General features: G+C 39.0%; 1 protein-coding gene across 2 annotated transcripts in view; it reads right to left on the bottom strand.

Moving 5' to 3' along the window:
• ndfip2 (Nedd4 family interacting protein 2) overlaps positions 1 to 23331 on the bottom strand; it is a 75284-nt gene that overhangs the window by 25520 nt on the left and 26433 nt on the right. Inside the window, exons 3-6 of one of the 2 annotated variants that reach the window (XM_080198134.1) lie at positions 22114 to 22247; positions 21431 to 21481; positions 11976 to 12063; positions 4123 to 4247 (exon numbers count right to left, since the gene is read on the bottom strand). In XM_080198134.1, coding sequence (XP_080054260.1) covers positions 4123 to 4247; positions 11976 to 12063; positions 21431 to 21481; positions 22114 to 22247 — 398 coding nt within the window. The remainder of the gene's footprint in view (positions 1 to 4122; positions 4248 to 11975; positions 12064 to 21430; positions 21482 to 22113; positions 22248 to 23331) is intronic. The other variant, XM_080198135.1, reaches the window with a different exon arrangement.

Genomic DNA, 23331 nt, shown 5'->3' with positions numbered 1-23331 from the left:
GTGAGAAACTCACCTCCTGACTCTTCTAACCCCGTCCACCATCGACAAGACACAAGTTAGGAATGTAACGGAATACTCTCCACTTGCCTGGATGAATGCAGTTCCAACACTGAGAAACTCAACACAATCCAAGAAACTAAGCCTACTTGATTGGTACTCCCTCTAAAAAAATTCACTCCCTCTACCACTGACGAAAAGTTGGAGCAGGGCATACGATCCAAGAGATGCACTGCAGGAACTCACTAAGGCTTCTTAGGCAAACTCACAAATGCTGCCATCTAGAAGGACAAGGATAGCAGATACCTGGGAACATCACCACCTGCAGGCTACCCTCCAAGTCACTCACCATCCTGACTTGGAAATATATCGTCGTTCTTCACCATCACTGGGTCCAAATCCTGGAACTTTCTCCCTAACAGCACTGTGGATGTACCTACACCTCAGGGACTACAGCAGTTCAAAAAGGCAGCTCACCACCACCTCAAGGGCAACTAGGGATGTGCAATAATAGCTGGCCTAGCCAGTGACAACCATTTGCAGTGAATATATTTTAAAAAGTAACATTAATTCTGGACATCGATTGCCACAAAATCCAAAACTTATTCTTTCTGCATCATTCATGCTGATCCACAAGTGTGTTTTACCTCGTTACCATTTTTAAAAAATAAACCACCTTCCATTCATTCTTTCCACAATCTCTGTCATTCCGTGGTTGTGATTGGGGTTTGCTTACTTTCTCTATTGCGTCAAACAGTCTAGTTTAATTTTTCTTTATTCGTTCATGGGATGCAGGTGAGATATATATATTGCCCATTCCTAACTGCCGTCATGGTGTAGGTACTCCGACAGTGCTGTTGGGAGTGGAGTTCCAGAACTTTGACCAGTGACAGTGCATAAACGGTGGTATATTTCCAAGTCAGATGGTGTGTGACTTGGAAGGAAACTTGAAGATGTGGTGTTCCCATCTATCTGTTGCTCTTGTCCTTCCAGATGGTGAAGGTACAGTTTGTGGAGCCAAGTGGAGCTGCTCCAGTACATTTTGTAGTTGACATACAGAGCTGCCAATGTTCACTGGTGGCGGAAGAAGAGAATGTTTAGTGTGGATGGGACAGCAATCAAGCTGGCTGTTTTGTTCTAGGTGATCACAGAATTGTTAGAATGTTGAGCTTTGAGTGTAGTTGGACCCACACACATGCAGGCAAATGGAACATTCCACTCCACTCCTGATTTGAGCCATGTAGATGGTTGACAGGCTTTGGGAGCCAGAAGATGAGTTACACCCCACAGAATTCCCAGCCTCTGACCTACTCATGTAGCCACAATATTTGTATGGCTAGTCCAGTTCAGTTTCAGGTCAGTGGTAACTCTAGGAATGTTGTTAGTGGGAGACTCAGATGGTTATGCCATTGAATATCAAGAGAAGACAATTAAATTTTCTCTTTTTGGAGATTATTGTCTGGCACTTGTTACTTGCCATTTATCAGTCCAAACCTAACTATTGTCAAGGTTCCGTTGCATGTAGGCACTGCTTCAGTATGGGAGGTGCTGTGAATAGTGCTGAACATTGTGCACTCATCCACACTTCGGACTCTTAATGATGGGAAGGTCATTGATAAAGTAGCTGAAGATGATGATTGGGACTAGGACACAACCCTGAGGAACTCCTGCAGTGAAGTTCTGGTACTGAGTATTTTGTCCTCCAGCAATCACAATCATCCTTTGTGCCAAGTATGATTCCGCCCAAATGGAAGGCTTCTCCCATAATTCCCATTTGCTTCAATTCTATTAGGGCTTCTTGATGTTTCTTCTTAGGCAGTCCCTTGAGAACAAAGATGATTTGCTTCCACATTAAAACTGAATTGTCAGGTTACTGAGGAGTCCAATGCGCAACATACAGCCTCTGTCAAAGGTGGTTAGTGGAGCAGGTGGCTGGGATTCCCAGGTTGCCATGTGTTCTTTTCACTGTCAATGCTTGGCTTCAGCTTGCTCTCAGTGATGAAATTCAAAGTGTTCAGTTCCTCCAGGATGCTTTTGCTCCACATCAGGCAGTCACAGGCCAAGGATGGCCAGGTGTCTGTGGAGATGTTGCACCTTTTCAAGCAGATTTGAGGGCGTTCACAAAACATTTCCTCTGCCCTCCAGCGTCTCCCTTGCCATGTTGAGGAGCCAAGTGGATGGTTTGTTTTGGGAGTCTCTCCTCAGGCACGTGGACAATGTTGTCTTCTCAGCAGAGCTGGCAGAGTGTCGTTAATGTTTTGATACTGATAATGTTGGCCTGAGCGAGAACACCGACACTGGTACACCAATTCTGCCAATGGATGTGCAGGATCTTGCAGAGGCTAGTGGTATTTCTTCAAGTTTTTGAGGTACATATTCCATGTCTCTGAGCCACACTGGAAGGCAGGTATCACAATTGCCCTGTAGATGTGAGCTTGGTGCCCAATCTCAGGTCCTGATCCTCACGCTCCTCCTCAGGCAACCGAAGAGTCTGTTGGCATATTGAAGTAGAGAAGCCGGTGTGGGACTAGGGTGGGCACTGTAAGAAGTCTCACAACACCAGGTTAAAGTCCTACACCTGCTCCTTCATCAGCCACTCCCAAAGCTCGTGATTGCAAATAAACCTGTTGGACTTTAACCTGGTGTTGTGAGGACTTTCTACTGGCACACTGGAGGCAATGATCAACCTCAAAAGGGTGATATTGGCCAATGTATGGAAAGTGATCCACCTTATCAAAATTCACGACAAGGTCTTAGACAACAGGGGAGCTGTATGCGGGGTTAGGTTGTTAGAGAACCTTTATTTACAGCTGTTCAGTGCAAAGCCTGTGCTGTCACATGCCTCAGTGAAGGTGCTGACTAATAGCTTGGAGCTTGGCCTTTGAGTTTGCGCAAACAAAAGCATTGTTTGCATTATGAAGTTCAATGGCAGAGGATGGGACGACCTTGGACCTGGCCTACAGGGAGTGGAGGTCGAACAAATTCTTATCGGTTTTGTAGTTTAGCTCCACTCCAGTGGGGAGCTTGTGGAGGGCAAGATGGAGCATTGCAGCAAATAAGATTGAGAAATGTATTGGTGCATTGTCAGTCTTGCATAACCCCAGGCTGAAAGTGAATTAAGTCTGTGGTTGATCATTGATTAGAATTATGGCTTGTATGCCATCGTGGAGCAGGTGGATGACGGTAACAAACTTTTAGGGGCAACCAAAACGGAGGAGGATGCTCATAATCCCTCGTGGTTGAGTGCTGAAGGTCCTTGTGAGGTCAAAGAACGCCATATACAAAGGTTGATACAGTTGCCTACATTTCTCTTATAGTTGCCAAGCAGTGGAGATCATATCAGCTGTGCCCCTTAGCGGGTGGAACCTGCACTGTGACTCTGAGAGGAGCTTTTCAGCCAGAAGGAGAAGGTGATTATGCAAGGCTCTCGGAATGACCTCCCCTGCAGCTGACAGCTGGGAAAGTGCTCTGAAATTACTGCAGTCAGACTTCTCATCTTTTCTAAAGCTGGTAACGATTATGCATCTCTGAGATCTTCTGACACGTCCTTCTGCTTCTAGGTCCGGGAAATTAAATAATGTGTTCTGATAATAGCGCTTCTCCACCATGTTTTAGTGCTTTGGCAGGGATTCTATCTGCTCCAAATGTCTTGTTATTCTATAGCTGTCGGACTGCATTTTCGACCTTGTGTCAGGTTGGGCTTGTGCTGACATGGTGGTGGGTAGTATGCTGTGGATGGTCTCTGTTCTCCATCCTTGATGCACCACTCAGTGAAATGCTGCTTTCATGTCAAGAACAGTCCCCCTCACCTCACCGCGGGAACTTAACTCATTTTTACAGCCCAGAGTTCTTATACAAAAATTAAACTTAACCTCCACTTAAAGAGCAATATTCATGTTGAGCAACATTTCACAGCAGGAGAGAGCTGGTCTGTTAGCATTAAACTGAATTGAACTTGCAGAAAACGCAACTGAAAAGCTTTGTAAAGAGGTGGAACGGTGGTAAGAGATAGAGGTTTTGATGAAAATTCTAAAGGCCATTTTTTTTTAGAAAACCACCATCAATTTTGAATAACATTGATCCTATGTACACACACGAAGCAATATGATAAAAAAAAGTACTTACTCGTACAATCAGAATCCATTTTATCAGAGACAATCCAAACCCACAGATTGCACCATAACGGCCTGCTATGGTGTTGGTGAGGCAGAATGACAGACAAAAGCCAATCCAATTAAACAGGAATGCCACTAGAGAAACAAAATAAATACTTATATTAGTCAACATTTTGACAAAACTACATACACCATCCAAAACTCTGCTAAAATGTAAAATTTCCACATATTACATTAACTGGTTAAACATTTTTATTGAGGGCATCTATTCTTGATTGAAGGACATACACCTATTCTATTCTGTTTTGTGCAGGGATCTGTACTTGTGTCAACATCAGGCCTGTTTCCAGGTCTGTCACAATGTTCACACAGGCATGTCATCAATATAAATCAGCAAGATCATCTCCATTAAGCAAAAGTGACAACTAGTTTCATGCTTGATAATTTTTTTTTAAGTAGAAGTCTTGTAGTACCAAACCAGTACTTTATTAGCATCAGCAGAATGCTAATACAAGATATTCATGTTTGAACCTGCATACATTAACAATTAATTTACTTTTCATTCAATAAAAATTGTCTTTTCTCATCTTCAACAAAACAATTTGCAAGTTAGCATATTTTTCAGCAATATTCTATCAAAGAATTTTGCCTTGCACTCACAAATACAAAATTGCTAAATTTCAAATGATCACAACAATTTATACTACATGAGAAAAAAAGTGTGCTGACTGGTTAGTGAAATATCTCTGAATGGCAGATGTTTGTGTTTTTTTCATTCTTTCACAGGATGTGCTGTCACTGGCTACATCGTTTAATGCCGGTCCCTAACGCCCCTTGAGAAGGTCGTGGTGAATTGCCCTCTTAAACCACTTTAGTCTAGAAGGTGTAGGAACATCCATAGTGCTGTTAGGAAGTTCTAGAATATTGACCCAGCGACAGTGAAGTAACAGCAATATAGCATCAAGTCAAGACAGTGTGTGGTTTGAAAGGGAAATTGCAAATGGTGGCATTCCCATGCATCTACTGCTCTTGCCCTTCTAGATGGTACAGGTCATGTGTTTAGAAGATGTAGACTACGCAGATGATCTGGCTCTTGTTACTCAAGCAACCAGCCTTGAAAATCTCAGCAACACTGGTAATTAATGAAGGACGAACATTTCAAGCACTGGCATCTCCACCCAAACCCAACTAAGACCACAGTTATTGCTTTCTACCTCAGCAACCAACTGACAACCAGCCAGCCCTTTCCAGACGTCCTTTTGCAGCAAACTGGTCAAGAACGAACCATACCCCAAGAAAATTGAAGTCAGCTCGGATAACAACCTCACATACCACACCAGAACAGGGTCACAGAAAAGACCAAGACTGGAGTAAATATTATCAGAAATTAGCAAGAATCAACTGGTGGTCCAACACACACTCTACTATACTGCTAGCCTTGCTTTTAGGTTCACATCAGCAGTATACTGCTCTCCTGTGCGGGTAGAGAGCATCACACAAAACAGCTGGATATCATCTTCAACACATCAACGCAAATAATTAGCAGTATATTGAAATGAACATTTATACAATGGTTCCCTGTCCTGTTTAAATGCCCACCTCCTGATGTGTACCTGAAAGCAAAAATGCTGAGAGGTTAGCTAGATTAAAACGATTGCAAAATTGCTTATCCATGAAGATCTTCAGAACTTACTCAATATACAACTGAAATCACAACAAACCTTTTTGGAGTTCTGTGAATGCTTTGAGCAATATATGTTTTAACGAAAAAGGACAAATGGTGCAGCCTCTGGGCTGACACCAATATCGCCAACAGGTGAGCGATCTGAAAGTAGAGCATCCAGAGTTTAACCTTCCTCAAAAGCAGTAGCCAACAGGATTGACACTCTCTGTTTAAGGACATCACACCACCTCCACAAATAGAATATCAAGAACAGCCCGGCAAACAACTATGGTCACCAGATCAGACTGTTCATTGTATTGTGAATGAATGTGGCTTATGAAAACAAATTCAGAACAATTCACCTAATGATACGCAAAGTGCTATGACTTGATTGCTCAACTTGGACTCAGACTTGTGTATGACATCTTGCAGATTTACAAGTTGTAGTAGTTTGCGTAATGTGCCTTCTGTAAAAGGCTAAGTTATGCAACAAGACAGCAACTCAACATATCATGTCAATAGTGCAAAATGTTCCCAGTAAGTCTGGAAGGTGTTGAGTAAGCCTATTATAATGAGCATGTCACACACAAAACAACTTGGCTGCATGCAAAATTTTGAAGTAAACATTTGTAGTGGATACTGAGGCGGATAGCTATTTAAGCACTAGTACAAGTATGAGTTGGGTAAGAAGGGAACTAGGTCCTGTCCCACTGATGGTACAGGATATGTAGGTGGCATGGATAGAAGTGTGGCCTCACAGCTCCAGAGACTGGATTTCTGGCTCAGGTCACTGTGTGGAGTTTGCACATTCTCCCTATGTCTGCATGGGTTTCCTCCAGGTGCTTTGATTTCCTCCCACAGATTGAAAGACGTGCTGGTTAGGTGCACTGGCCATGCTAAATTCTCCCTCAGTATATCCAAACAGGTGCTGCAGTGTGGCAACTAAGGGATTTTCACAGTTATTTCATTGATGTTAATGTAAGCCTACTTCTGACGCTAATAAATAAACCTTTAAAAAAAATGGTCAATTGTCAACACTCGCTCCTATTAAAATATCTATCCAAGTTTTCTTTTAAATTTGACATTTTTACCTCAGCTACCTTGTTTAAGAATTCTACGAAACAGTACTAACAGTACTCTTTTACCAAAAACTTGTCCTGTTACTTAAACTTACATTCCTTCATGACAAGGGAGCTCTTGTACCAACTATTCACCAATGTGCTGCATATGAACTCCAATCTGTTGCGTTTTTTCCACTAATATCAACTGTGTGACTCTTCTGCTCCTGTTACAAACTCTGGAACAGCGATGTTCAATTCTGAACCCTATCAAGGTTGAATCTAACTAACTGGTACATCAACCATGGCTAGGTTAGTAGCAGCCTCACCTTTGGTTCACAAGTTCTAGCATAAATTTCAAGACTGACGCTCCAGTGCAGTGCTGAGGGAATGCTTTGTTGTCAGGAGCTGCTGTCTTTCAGATGAGATATGAGAGGTGAGAGCAAGAAGGAACATAGCAGGAAAAGTTAAAGGTTGAAAAGCATGTGAAGAAAGAAATTATGAAGATGGAAGAAGAATTGAAAATTTGTGATTGAGCTATGAAAGGGGAACAAGTTAATACATGGAACTGAAGAAGAAACGGGGAAAAAGCAGACAAATACCCTGCAAACCTTTGTGTGTTACATCAGATATTTTCTGAAAGCCAATAACCATAGGTGGCAGACATGATATTCAATATAATCTTTCTCAATTGTCTTGCTTAGTATCTAGATAAACAACTGAGAGCTTCAGGAACCATAACTGAGGACCATTCCCCTGAATGCATCATATACTGCCCTAACATTCTCTCCCATTAGAAAGACGTGCAGACACAATCCAGTCTTTTACTGGGGGCGCCAAAGGAATGGGGTGATATGAAACCCACATAGGATCACAGAGCTCCAGGGTTAGGTGAGGAGTGGCGGGCTAGGGATGACAAAAGACTCAATAACAAAATAATTTGGCTTTAAAGAGCTAAACGAGATAAATAAATTTAAGAAAAGAGCGGACACTGAGAGGGATGGAGAAGAAAACAAACATACATATGAGAAAAATAAGAATGGAGGAGGGAGGGAAATTGAACAAGAAAGAGACACCAAAGAGTCTGAAATGGTAGGTATCCTAATGTAAAATAACTGCAGTGGTTCCATATTTAATTACTGTAGGCTGATTTGTGCATAATTTCTAGGTGATTTCCCTGCAAAAAGCAAGTGACCGGAGGGTGTTTCTGTTATACAACCCAAGGCCAATGGTTCACAAAATGCCAACACGATATGCATATCAGCAAGCTGTTTAATGTTAAAAACTCAAAATATCAATCACAGTCAGAATTTTTTGAAATTGTTGTCAATTAGTTATAAGGCATAAACTCATGATCAGTACCAAAACATTGAATTGAAAGGAGATATTTTTGTTCACAACGTAGCTTATTAGAATACAGCTTTGTCAGAAACAGCTGTTGAGACTGTAATAGAATCATCTAAAACGGCTAATTTTCTGAGCACAGTAAGAAGTCTCACGACACCAGGTTAAAGTCCAACAGGTTTATTTGGCAGTACAAGTTTTCGGAGTCTCCGGCTCGTCCTTCAGGTGAGTGGGGAGTTATGTTTACAAACAGGGAATATGCAGACACAAACTCAATTTACAAGATAATGGTTGGAATGCAGGGCTGCAAGTAAGACTCCAAAAGTTTGAGCTGCCAAATAAACCTGTTGGACTTTAGCCTGGTGTTGTGAGACTTCTTACTGTGCTTACCCCAGTCCAACGCTGGTATCTCCATATCATAATTTTTTGAGAAGTTAGAATAATGTGAAGGCAGAAAAAAGGAATCAAGAGAACAGACATCTATTGAAGAGAGTGTGATGGGTCAATAGGCTTCCTTCTACATTGCAATGTAGCAGACTACAGTGCAATTGTCTTTCCAAATGCTCAACTGAAAGCTTCATTTAAGCATTCTCCCTTAAAAACATTGTTAGCTCTAGGACACAGCCTCAAAATCAGAAAACTCTAGCAGAGATCTTTCCAAAAGATGAGGAAAAAAAAAACCGGTGCCACTATGCAGTTTCCGTAGCTTTATATAAAAGGAAGGAATGCAAGATTGTGTGATGCTGGCCAGTACTGTAACAAAAGTTTGGAGCGCGAGTATGTTTAGCATATCGCACCCAGCACTATCATAGAATCACAGAATCCCCACAGTACAGGAGGCCATTCTACCCATCATCTATACCGACTACAATCTCACCTTAGGCCTATTCCCGTAATCCCGTGCATTTACCCTGCGAATCCCCCTGATGCTATGGCCAATTTAGCATGGGCAATCAACCTAACCTGCACATCTTTGGGCTGTGGGAGAAAACCGGAGCACCCAGAGGAAACCCATGCAGACACAGGGAGAATGTGCAAGCTTAATCAAGTTCCTACAGTGTCAAAAGGACATCTAAATGAACAACAATAGCAAGAAAATAGTGAATGTTGTAATTTGTGAATAATAGTACAGAAAAAGAAAATATCAGGATTTCTCACTGTGTGATGTGCTCTCAGATGTATACTGCACTGCTTCAAACTTCCACAAGATGGCATGAACAATCTACTAATACCAATCACTTGTTAAATCACCATTAACTACTACAAGATTTGACATTATAAACTTGAATATTTAAAACATTATACATCAGAATCACATTCTGGAGCTAAGGCTATTCAGGAGAGAAATCGGCTGTCCTATATGCAGCTAGTCCAACATCACTGTGGATGACTCCTAACTGCCCTCTAAAATGGCCCAGCAAGGCACTTATTTAATGGATGTGCAACTCAGGATGTGCAAGAAATATTGGCTTCGTCAACGATGCCCACATCCGGTGAATCAATGAACAAAATGCAGCTCTATCTCTTCATCGCTTCATTCGACGCCCACCCCCTAAACCACTCGTTCTAACATTAGGATGAATCACAATTTTACCTGAATTTTGCAGAATCCAAGCCATTGTTTTCAGAGAATCATAGAATACTTACAGTGCAGAAGGAGGCCACTCAGCCCATCAAGCCTGCACTATCAACAATTATATCCTGGCCCGTAACCCCATATATTTAGCCTACCAATCCCCCTGACACTAAGAAGCAATTTAGTTTGCCAATCAACCTAACCCTCACATTGTTTTCAGCTCTCATCAGAAACATCAGTGCTCTGCTATAAACGTTACTACCTCCTCATCACTGCCTGAATCTGCACGTTCTTAACATTAGTGTACTGTGTGTTCCCTAGCACAAAGGCAGCTGGCTGTTTATTCCTGCACTATCTCAGCCAGTTCACCATTAATATAATTGGATTTTCTGTCAACTCCAGGCTAAACTGCTCCCATGTTCTATTGGTTAGCCTTCCCCACCCCATCACCCAAAACCCCAATCTGTCCCAAAATGCTGCCAAACTTATCCTCTTCTGCTCAACCATCAGACAAATAGGAGTAAGAGACCATACTGCTCCTCTAGCCTGCTCCAACACTCAATAAAATCATGGCTGATTGTCGACCTCAAGTCTAATTTCCCACCCAATCCGGACCCTCAATTGATCCCCTTGCATGTTGGTTCTGAAATAGATTTAATTACTGATGTTCCACAGCCCTCAGGGATACAGAATTCCAAAGATTCACAACCCTGAGTGAAGAAACTTTTGCACGACTTTGTGCTGGAGAAGTAAAAAAGGGGGATTAAATGAAAGTCCTTACGTTTTGGGCAGTTTGGATTAAGGAAAGTTCAAAGTTGTGGAGAATTTGGAGACAAGGAGGTTCTGTCAGGTGCGAGAATTTTCCACCCTCGCTTTTGGCAGAATGGTAGCAGGGGCAGAGAATTAAGGAGGGAGTCCCAAAATAGCTTTTATGTAATTTGACAATAGCATGAAGTCATGGGACACGCCTCATTGATTTGTTTTGACTAGGTGTCAAAATATATGGTGGGAAAAGCTGACAGTGCAGTTGGCAGGCTACATGCTGCTTTTCCTACTTGAGATGACAAGACAGTCAGTCACAAAATGAGAAAATTCCACCCTTAGTAACATTGTTTAAAAGGTAAAGTGTCAAGGAAAGATGAATTAGGATTACAGATTACCAGCAAATGGGGTAGAACAGAAAACTATTTTGTAAACAAAACTGAATTAGCTTTTTTTTTTCAGTAAAGGTGGCACAGGATTTGTTATTTTGGAATCACAGCAAGGGTCATGAGAAGAGGCTTGGTGTGCAGACTGGTCAGACCAATCATCTTCTGTGTCCTGTGTTACATGCACGCTGATAACATTCAAACAGGGTAAAAGAAAAAAATTTGCATGTAGTAATCCTCAAATCATGGATTTGAGTACATGTATTTTAAAGAGGGATGAGGTGGTATAGTGGTTAGCATTGCTGCCACATAGCGCCAGGGACTCAGAATCAATTCTCATTTTGGGTCACTGTCTGTGCAGAGTCAGCACGGGTTTCCTTCGTGCGCTTCAAATTCCTCCCATAGTCCGAAAGACGTGCTGGTTGGGTGCATGGGCCATGGTAAATTCCCTCTCACCTGAACAGGTGCAGGAGAGTGGTGACTAGGGGGTTTTCACAGTAACTTCACTGCAGTGTTAATTTAAGCCTACTAGTGACACTAATAAATAAACTTAAAAAGCAGAATCAAAGAAGAAAAAGCCAGTCAATCTGTGTTTATTAAGGAACCTAATCAGGCATATAACATTAGAACTTGCATTGTTGAACTGCATATCACTCATACATTATTGTGTGCACAAGGCCCAACTTGACAATAAAGGGTAAAATACATTGGAAGCAGATTTTCAGTCCATTATCACACTGTGAACCTTATAATGCTTACCTCCATATCACAAACGTCTATGCTTCATATAGTAAGCAAAGCCTACAAACAAGTCACATCTTTAAGCACTTATTACTTTGATGTTTCTGTGCTGCACGTATTGCTTCAATCTGTTAAACACCATTCATTCGCTTTATTACAGAGTCCAATGAAATCCTTTTACCTACAATCATTTATCTGTAGGTTATGAAAAACTTCAGATCTCAGTTCAATTTAGACATATTCTGAAGAATTTAGAATGCATAAATATTACATCACTCTAACATTATAACTAAATAAAAAACCAAACAACAAAAAAATTGATAATAGACTTACTGAAAAATGCTAACATGAAGATGCCATCATTGCCTACTCTCAGCTGGTCTGCATCATTGAAGTCATCTCTTGGTGGAAAATCTTCCTCCTATATTTGTAAGGTGACACAATGCTTCATGTGAGAGCTTGTAGTTTTAGATTATGATTAAAAAATGTTACTAAAATTTCCACAATCAACCAGATCTCCCACACAGCACCTTGCTTGTACGATAAAATTCCAGGAAAGTAACACTCTCAAGTACTGCTGGGGAATGGAGATTATGTTAGCAATACTGCAAACATAGTGATAAGATTTCCTCCAATTCTTATTTCAAATAAAAATATACAGACATTCTCAAGTATTCAGATTCTGAAGAATGGCAGAAAAAACAAGAATTTTCCATTGTGGTTACTGTCATGAGGCATAATGACTCAAGAAAATCTTCCCCAGAAGCTACTAACAGTTGAACTAGATTGGAGTGTTTCAATACTAGTTTAAAGCAAACCTTCTTTAATGTTTGTTAATTGGAATTGAATAGTAGTGTGGAAAAGGTAAGAAACAGTTTTGTATGATTTTGATATAGTTAGACAAAATAGTTAAGACAACTCGTTGGGCCTGATTTTACCAATCGGAGGCTAAGGGCTAGATCCAGGTGTAAAACAGATCCGTACCTGGAATCCTCGTTCCAGTGCGCCCATGTGCTTTTTGTTGGCTCTGATCCGGTCCACGCTGTGAGTGGGGTGTAGTGCTGCTGGAACGATCAGAGGTCTGAGCTGCGCACGCGCAGTTAGAAAAAAAAATCTGAAGCAGCGTGCCCAGGCGCGAAAAAATAGTGGGGGATGGGGGTGCGGTTCATTAAATCGATTTAAGTGCATGCTAAAGTATTTAAATCATCGGGCCGCCCGACTGGGACGCAGACTGGATCTGCGCCCAAATCGGTTGTCGGTAAAGGTGCAATCTGCTCAGATTCGGGTGCAGATTGCATTACAGGCCTGACGCCTGAATTTACCGCGCTTTTGCGCCTGTCATTTCATTACAAATTTCCTTAAATTATGCAAGCCATTAAATTTTTATCTGAATGTTAACAAGACTTTTTCATGTTAAGTTCTATAAAAACTGTATTGTGCTTTCACTTTTAATTAAGCATTTTGTGTTGAAGCTGCAAATTCTTTGGTTTAAACAGCTTAAGAATTCAAAAACATTGCTATAATATTCACAATAACATGGGCCTTAGCAGTTCAGATAAAGTTGACTTGATTCTGTTTGTAACCTACTGTATTAAATAGACGGGATGCACTAAAGCTCTAAAATACCATGATCTAGTTGCTTAAACTCCAATCCTATGCTATATTACATAACCCATATATACCAAATCTATGACTAAACTTAAGATTCTTCTTCCACTTCAAGGTATCTCAGCAACACATATTCTGGTAATAGTCTACACCCAGACCATATTAATGCTACTTTAAAACTTCTAAGAGTGACAAACTGATCGAATTTGATCCCTTCCTGTTTTTAACACATTGATTCCCATTCCAATAATATGACTCAGAACAGAAACTGGCCAAACGGGCACTGCAGTTACTGTTGTGATATAGGAACACGTGGCAGTCAATTTATGCTCTGAAAGTCCCCCCAGCCAGCACTGAGGTAACAAGCAGATGCTGTCTGAGGAATAAATATTGATGTGGACGTGCCGGCGTTGGACTGGGGTAAACACAGTAAAAAGTCTGACAACACCAGGTTTTAGTCCAACCGATTTATTTGATAGTAAACTCACAAGCTTTCGAGGGGACTCCCTCTTCGTCAGGTGAATGGAGAGTACTGTGAATAAATACTGGCCAGAGCACTGAAGGGAAACATGATTATTCTAGTAAGCCATGGAATTTTTCTGTCCATTTAAGTGAACAGGTAGTGTCTGTTTAACATCCCATGTTAAAGATGGCATCGCTGACGGGCACTCCCTCAGTAATGCACTGAATGGTCAGCTCAGATTGTACAATTGAGGAAAACGAGTGGGAATTAAACACACAGTGGCGCATTTAGCCAGTGAGCCAAGACTGACGCTCAGGAAGAGTGTAACAACTCTAGCCTGCTAATATACACCATGCAGAAATATAACTTGAATTATTTGAAAATGTAATCTTCCATACATTTCACCTTGAAATTCAATTTAGGTCATATTTGATGTGATAATCAGTTATTGTACTGTTTCCCTTCTTTCTCACACCCAAATTATATTCTTTGCTCTATGCTCCTTTCCACCAACCTAATCTCCATTCTCTCAGTCTTCCTCCTTCTAGCCTCCAGCTCTTAAATGTACATGCTTGCCTGCAATTGTCTGCAGGTGCAAAGCCAGTTAGGCACTTTATAAAGTAGATAGAATATATTTACTCAGTATTTACTTAGTTGATATCAGCACATAAACAGTGACTAGCCACAAGTCATGGGTGCTGAACTGACAATGGTTTAAAATGCTTAGTTGTTTAAGACAGATGCAATTTCAGCTGTTACACAGGATATGTGGCATAGAAAAAGACCACTCAGTTCAATCAATACAGGTCCATACTAATGTTTATTCTCCACTTGAGACTCCTCCTCTCTTTCATTCTCTAACCCTATCAGCATAACCCCATATTCCCTTCTCTCATGTGCTTACCTAGCCTCCCTTTCAATGCATCGTCATTGTTTGCCTCGACAAATCCCTATTGCAAGTTCCTCATTCTCATTGCTCTCTAGATAGAGAAGTTCTTCTGAGTTCCCTATTTAATTGTTTTGGTGATTATCCTATATTGGGAACATTCTCTGTGTCTACTCTATCAAATGCTTCACACTTTTAAAGACCTCATTTAAGTCATCCCTGCCCTTCTTTTTAAGAGACCCAGCCTGTTCAAACACTTATTTTTGATATAATTCTTGCATACCTTTATTTTCTCAGTTCCTCAATCTTTTAAAAATATAGCAATCAGAATTCTATTCTGCTACAGTATATGTTCAGTACAGATAGAGCATTACTTTTTCAATTCCACCCCTCTAGAAATAAACTCGAATGTTTGTTTGCCTTTTTAAAAATTACCTCAAGTAGTTTGTGATTTGTATATTTGTACTCCCAAATCCCCTAACTCCTCTACTCTATTTAAATTCCTATTTCCAAAGTAATATGGAACCTCCCTTTTTTTGTCAAAAGCTAAGACTTCAAATTTATGCATGTTGAAATTCATTTGTAATTGATATGTTGATTCTACGGTTTTGTTAATATATTCTTGCAGTTCTCCTCAGAATTACTGTTCTCCCCACCACCATCCCCTCCAACTAATCTAGTGTTATCTGAAAACTTAGGAATTGTGTTTTTGATTCCAAAATGTAAAGGACAATGTAATTTGTGAACACCAATGTCCCAGCACATATCCTCAATCCGTTATCCATCTCCTGAATAACTATCCCTCAATCCTACTTTCTGCTTTACTTCTTGAAACCAGCTTACTATCCCATTCCATTTTCAATTGAACATCACCAAGCTACCATACTTAAATATATCGAGGGCTATTTTTTAAAAGAAACATGCAACTTTAAAAATATTTTAATAAAATGTTTCCCAATTGTGCTGATTCATAGCCATGAAAGCATGACTGACAGAAACACGGGTGTAAAAAAGCAATACAAAATTAAGTGCAAAGCTGACTGTGGCCCAAGCAAAAACTTTATCTTTTTATTAAATTAATAATTTTAATTAAAAATTTGTTTCAAATGTTTAACTCTTTTTTAACTCACACTACAGTCTGTAAGAAAATTAAACTTTATTCTCAAGAAAGGTGATGTAAACCCATGTTAAAAAGTAGTATGTGGCAATTTAATTAAACAGAACTTCACTTGCCGAATTAAATATTTATTCAAAGGTATTCAAATAGTACGGCGTTTGTAAGTTGTGTGCACATCACGCTACAGAATTTGTCATATGAGTATTTTAAATTTCAGGGTGGAATAACAAACCAGCATATTAAGAGACTGTGGTTAAATGTGGCATTCACACCCCTGTAAATATCAGTTTGAAACTGTGGCATATTACAAGTGGGACAGCAGGAAAAGGAGACAGGAAAAAGACAGTGTTTTAAGATTCAGCGTATAAATACAGCTTCTGATAGTTAAGTATCTTAAGTATTACTTAGCATGTGTAGCATTAAATTTACAAGCTAAGTTTCATTCAAACCCAGCTACAGAGTCTCTTGGGTATTACCTTAAAGAAACGCAATAACCATCTACAATTGTAATTACAAAGAGCATTTCAAATCTCTTTAACTAAAACTCCATGCAGTAGTGCAATAAAAGCTACCGTAGGTCAATACAGATATAGCGTCTCCATCAAATTACTGTTATGCTTAAGTTCTAATGGACAAACTCTGGGCATCAACTACACTTAATAGGACAAAATACCCCTTGGTCATACAGACACATATGCATTTTACTTTTTAGGTTACCTAGATATTTGATAATGAAAGGCTTAAAAAAAATAAACACTGCTACTGGAAATTTCCTAGAAGAAACGTCTTAAATCCGCCAGAAATTGGATTCCAGAGATTTTGAAGACTATTGTAAAATGTAAGGTTAAAACATGTACCAACAGGGCAACAAACGACACATTCACTTCAAAATTCCAAACTTAGTGAGCTCACAATGATAGCCAGACTGTCAAGATTGGTAAAATAAATCAAAATTAATCTTTCAGATCATTAACTTGAAACATTAGTTTCTCTCTACAGATGCTGTTCAACCTGCTGAATGTTTCCAGCAGTTTACAGAACCATCGTGTTAGGTTTATATTTTTGTGTAAGGAACCTACACAGGGAAAAAGTAAAAAGACAGACTAGTGTTTAAAAAGTGCTTTTCCGTTTTCCAAAGTGCTCCAGAGCTAATAAAATACTTTTAAAGAATAGTCACTATTGTAATGGAGCAGCCAATTTGTACATGACAAGTTCCCACAAATTTGTTTTTTTTAAATTATGTCAGTTAAGGAATAAATATTGGCCAGGATATGATGAAATAGTGCCACGGAATTTTATAAGATCACTCATGAAGGCAGACCATCTTGCTTGAAAGTTGGTGCCTCCAACAGTGCAGCACTCCTGCAGGGGGATGTTCACCTAGTTTTTTTGCACTCAAGTCCCACCACCACAACCTTCAGGCTGAGGTGAGAATGTTACCAACTGCTTGGAAGCATTTCACTGTTTGTACAATCGGACCTTAAAACGTCAGGAAAGTATTATAGCCCCTGAATTTGCGAATGCAACAAAAAAGAAAAATTAGAACTCAAAGTCAAATCTGGAAAGGATTCTTAGTTAGATTCAATACATTATTGTTATTTAGGACGCTTAGCCTATAAATATTAAAAATGACACTTGTACACAAAATAAATTACTGATTTACTTTGACATTTTTGGCTCTGTTAAGCTGCATACTGCAATTTCATGGACTTTTAAAGTTAAATGAAGTCATGTTTTGGCAAATTTCTGATTTCAGTAATGGATACGCAAAGCCAAGAGGAAAGAAAAATGAACTTAAATGAGGTACAACTATAATTTTAAAATCTGCAAATACTGAAATATCAGGGTGGAAGGTGGCAAAGGGAAAAGTGATGGGAAAACAGAGCAAACCAGTCAGATGGCTGATCCAGGTTTACAAAAGCAAACTGAGGCAAAAGACCATCCTTTATCTACTATACATTGATCTTGAGCGCAAGATATGTCTAAATTTTTAACTCATCTTAACTGTCAACAATATAATGGATGAACTTCATTATAACATGAAGTTGGGACTAACAAATAGAAAATTATATCTAGGTGCTTATTATTATATTCAGTTTTTGCATTTGCTGCACCAGGAAAACAAATAAACAACCAATTTCAGATTATGTTTAAGGATTTTACATCATAGTGTGTGTCATAGATGATGTTTTGCTTTTAGAGACAAAGAAGATCTTTTACTCACCATTTTCATGCACGTGCATGTTTCCTTCTTGCAGTTGCCTCCACATGCCTGTTGCCTATTCTCAGTTTGCATACAAACTTGTCAGGCAACAAATGCATACGTCATACAGAATTCACACTATAGCTGGTTATCTTCCAATTGGTATCAGCTTGATTACCAGTTGCATCCAGCTCAGTCCGAGTTGAACCTGTTTACATGTTCATTTTAGTATGACTGATTTCCATTTAAATAAAAAAAGGTCTTGCTCTTGGGGCTATTAAAACTACATGGTCATTATAAACATGCTTTGCTATAACAAAGTTAGCCAGACAGTAACATAATTTACTTGATCCCTTAGATACACTGACTCCTCAAAAAAATAAAAAAGCAGCATGAGATTTCCATGTATATCTCACTTTCCATTACTAGAATTGCTCTGGCCTTTTAATTTTTGTTGCAGTTTTATTGTTCAAGAGATAATAATCTACAGACCATCTTTATACTAAAATGTTGAACTCGTATCCTGGTCTATAGGATCTGCAATTTTAATTATGGTAAATCAAATATTGTAATGTTAAATCATAGAATCCTACAGTGCAGGAGACAATTTAGCCCATTGAGTCCGCACTGACCACAAGCCCACCCAGATCCTGTCCCAATAACCTCATGCACTTACCCTAGCTAGTCCCCCTGACACTAAGGAGTAATTTAGAATGGCCAATCCACTTAAACCGCACATCTCTGGAGTGCGGGAGGACACCGGAGCACCCACAGGAAACCCATGCAGACACGGGGAGAATGTGCAAATTCCACACAGACAGGGACCAAAACCAGGAATCGAAGCTGGTCCTTTACACTGAAGCAGCAGTGCTAACTGTGCCATATCATCCTGGTTCCAAGAGGTGACAATATATTGACATTAACTTTGTTCTTTATCAATAAAAGGGACAGGTGAAAGTCAAAATGTTGACTTTGTGCGCTTTTATGTAAACTGATATTGAAATTTACTTTCAAGTATGGGAAATGCATCAACTACCCATTCATCACCTTCCACACTACTATGCAGGGTTCCAAAACATTCCATTCCTCCTATGACCATTCTGCATTTGGCCTTCTACAATGTTCCAATGAAAAGGATGGTTCTGTCTCATATCCTGTTTCTTTTAAAATACTTTTCATCATTAATATCCTCTAGCGCTGAAGACTCTGCAGGTAGAACATTAACTTGTCTATTTTGTCAACAGATGCTGCCTGACTTCGAGTGTTGATTCAGATGTTCTGCACTCCAAAAGTCATCTCAAATAGCCACAACTCCCTGAAGCCTGAAAAATCTAGTTTAATGGACACAAGTATCACCAACTTTTATAGTAACCTTTCCTGTCTCCACTGCAGACCCATTAATCATTTGGGACCAAATCAGCATCACTGGGAGCCTCAGTAGCTCTTTTTTCAACCCATAGCCTATTGACTGGCAGAGATGGAGAATCCCAGTTTCAACTTAATACTGGTTCCCGGGTGATGCAAGAAAGTAAGAACTGAAATTAATAAAGTCTGATTGAATCTATTTTGGGTAAGGTCTAGATTTCAAAAACAACTTCAAAACAACTCTACTCAATGGAAATCCATTAAACGATATTAAAGTTCCAGTCCACCAAAAGCTTTGGCTATCCTTTCAGATGCATTGTGTCAAGCTGCCAGGGGGTATCAATTTACATTTAACACTTCAAGGAATCTAAATTTAGATGTAGTAAAATTATAATTCAGATTTATAATCCAGATGGCACTTCATAATCTCACTGTCATTCAAATATTGCACTTTTATTATTTTACAGTCCTGAGACATTAAAGCAAGGAATTAACCGCTGCTTAAAGATAATTTAATTTTCTGAACTACGCTTAACACTTGTTTCAATCACCTACTGTCAAATTGACAACATCAAAATAGCTGACAAAAATTATGTTGATATTTCAAAGCAATAATTGGCAAAATATTGCTGTTATTCAATGTATAAAAATCAACTAACAAGTTCAGGAGATTAAAGTAAGATGCCACAAGTTGTGAATCTGCAAACCATTCCAATATTTGCATCTCATCAACTGCATCTTGCCATTAGCCTTCCTGTTATTTTTTGGAACTTGTATATTAACAGTCCATTAAATAGCTGCAGAAAAACGTGGTAGCAAATGTTTCTTTTTAAATGTGTGCTATTGTTGATGTAATGTCAATCGACCGCTTTGATCCGGAAGGAAAACAATTAGCACTGTTCAATCAAATTTTACATTTTAAGGATCTTTTCTTCTCTTTCTGCATACAATCTTTATTTCTCTGTGGTTGATTTACCATTTGAATTCACCCGTTCTCCATTCTTGTTTTTCCTCAATCCACAAATGTCATTCGTTAAGGAGAAAAGTGGCATAGCATCATCATAATCTCTCAGTTCCAGCAAGTCATGCACACAAAGAATTACACTGAAAGGTACAAGAAAGGATACAGATCTAACCAGTAGCATATACAGGGAGATATCCCACTGCAACAAGATCAAGCCCAGCTTATTTCTAAATTCAACAGCCAATTTTCCTCCTTATTTCTCATTCCGTACCTGATTTGACTCTAATCCATCTTCCCCCATCATTCCTTTGTTTCACTTTTAATTCTTAAATCTCATTGGCTAAGCAGCTAGACAATCTATCAAAAATTTGAAATTCAAATTAAATTCAAATTGTTCCACATTGGTTTTCTTTGACATAGTGCCTGGTTTAACATACCAATGATTAAATGATTCTTGGACTATATCATTAGTGCGTTTGGAGACATATTCAAAGTCATGTAATAACCTGTGTTGCATGCTGTGATTGGTAAACTGTCATTTTTCAATGCTTTTCTGGTAATATAACCCCATTGCAAATAGGGTGTATTTACTAGAAAGATTCCCATTTTGTATGAAATTCAGGGTGAATTATAGTTTTACTCATGAACAACTTTTACACAAAAAATTAAAAACATTTCACCTCATAGGCATCGGTTCTTCAAAATCAATGTCTATTCAGTCAATAAAAGATAAACACGAGGGAGTGTTTTCTGTTTAAAAATCACCAGTTTCCACCAAAGAAAATATGATAATATTTAATTGTTATCCACCAAAAACATCTTCTAAATCTACTGCCACTTGTGGGTTCATCTTTCAGGGTTTCCTGCCCTTCACAAAAATTATAATGAGGTTAGTTATAGGAAAAGTTATTTTCCTCCAATCATTTTCATAGGGAAAGTATAAACTCAGGCAAAAGTCTAACACCAATTTGAAGGCATTTACTCAAACTGGTTCAAATTATGAAAGGGCTAATTTGCAACAGAAAACACCCTTGATAATTATAATTGTGATCGATATATGATAGCATCACGCAGAAACTCAAGAAAAGTACACAGCGACCAATTAGAAAAATATGCAAACAGCATTTTTTAAACATATAATGCAAGCACTCCATTAGTTATATATGCAGGATAGAACTGTACCTGAGGTGTACTTTGTAGAATTTCATCAAACAGATTCCTAGGCTCCCTAAACTGTCCATGCGTAGCAGATTGTTAAGCAGAAAAACACAAGACAATATATGGTAACAAATGAGTAGAGGCTAAATATAAAATGTCAAACTGCCATTCAAGTTTTTAAAAACCTGATTAGATTGTCAAAAATCTCATGAGTTTGGCACAACTGCGTAGTTAACACAAAATTTTAAACAGTTGTTTAAATTGTTATTTTTGCAAAATTAGAGGGTGAAGTTTTTAGATTGACATTTTTCTAAAGTGGGCATATTTTCAAAAGAGTGTTAATACTTCTGTGGACCTAGAAGTAAACACTCCCATTTGCCGATATTACAAATGGTTAAGCGAAGCAGGCTTACAAAAGTGATTAAGAATTCTACTTGGATCACAGAACTGGGTATCTGTTTTCAGCACATAGAGCAGAAGGCTTCAAGGAATAACTGGGTGAACTGTATCATTGAGTAATATTATCACAATAGTAGAACTCATTAATGCTTTCTGCTGTTCACAAATTCCTACGCAAAACATCTAGCTTGTATCCATCAGACCATTTTGTAAATCCACCTGGTTTGTCAGCACGTATCAGTCACCTAATTAAAAAAAAGCTATGATATCACTTTGACATTTTGGACTAAAATAAAATAATTTCTCACTCTTTGTCCGGTTTCTGCTGCCCCAGCTGCCATTGCAGCAGCTTTGGCTTTTTCTGCTTCATCATATGTTGGCAGGGAGGTGGCAACACTGTATGGGGGTGGCACTGGCATAAGGTCACTCTGAAGATCGGATTCTATTGAAAGACAGGACAGGGACAAAATTAGTTGAACTGTTGGTCTGGAGAGAAGACAACAAATAAAAATATATTTGCAAGTTACTTTGTAACAAACGGTGTTAATTTTACCAAAACGTGATTATTCCAATATTGAAAACTGTTAGCACGAGAATGGAAAATCATGAACACATTTTTTTTTAACACTCATTATTACCAGAGGAATTCCTACCCACCATGCTCATGTTTAAATTTATAACAGCTTTCTAGAATGGAGTTTAGATCCTTTGCGTTTATTCTCACTGTAGATCACCCAATTGATTTCATCCTGATTTGTTGAAGGAGACTAATATACAATCAGCCTTTTCTATCTTTTTGGTTTAGAAAACAGCAACATCTTGTTTTCCAAATCTAGACAGCAACAGTGCTAGGTATTTATGCTTCAGTAAAGCATTTTTTATATACCTTATGTCTGTGTCTGGAACTCCTTGGTTTATACTACATCCAATTACAGAGAAAGGTTGCAACCTGCTGTCTTATTAATGAGTCACAGACCCAGCCTTACGAATGTGCCCATCTTGCGCCAGTAAGCAAAACTGCCAATTTGGGTTAAACTGCAGGTAGCTACAATCTTATAAATGATTTAATACAAAACAAGTCTGTAGGAAGAAGCAAATAAAGGAAAAGAAACAGAAGTGAGAACGAAGAAGTGTCAGCACTTAGAGAATTAGATGGGAGAAAGAAAAATCAGGAAACAGAAACAGGAGAGAGGCTCAAGAGAGAGTTAATAGGCAAAAAGGAAGGAGAGGGAACGAAAAGCAAAAAACAAGAGCCAACAGCAGGAGAGAGAAGTGGAAAGGAAGATGTAGATTCAGAAGCGAATAGTAGTAAATAGAAAAAGAGATATAAAGAAAGGAAATTAACAGATTTGTGTGACACACAAAAGGAAGATGCAGAATAGAGGTGGAAAAAGAAAGGAAAGGAGGTAAGCAAGATAGAATGTATTGGTAAAGGGCCATGGACAAGGCAAAAGACAGCTTGAGAGAGCAAGTGACTCGAAGGTCAGGAGGCATGAAAAAGGGATGCAATGGCAGGAAAGACAGAA

Source organism: Carcharhinus amblyrhynchos, chromosome 10 (genome assembly GCF_965287045.1).
Source record: "Carcharhinus amblyrhynchos chromosome 10, sCarAmb.v2.hapA, whole genome shotgun sequence".
NCBI lineage: Eukaryota > Metazoa > Chordata > Chondrichthyes > Carcharhiniformes > Carcharhinidae > Carcharhinus > Carcharhinus amblyrhynchos.
The sequence above is the reverse complement of the archived record's forward strand: the minus strand, read 5'-3'. Positions and strand labels throughout refer to the sequence as shown.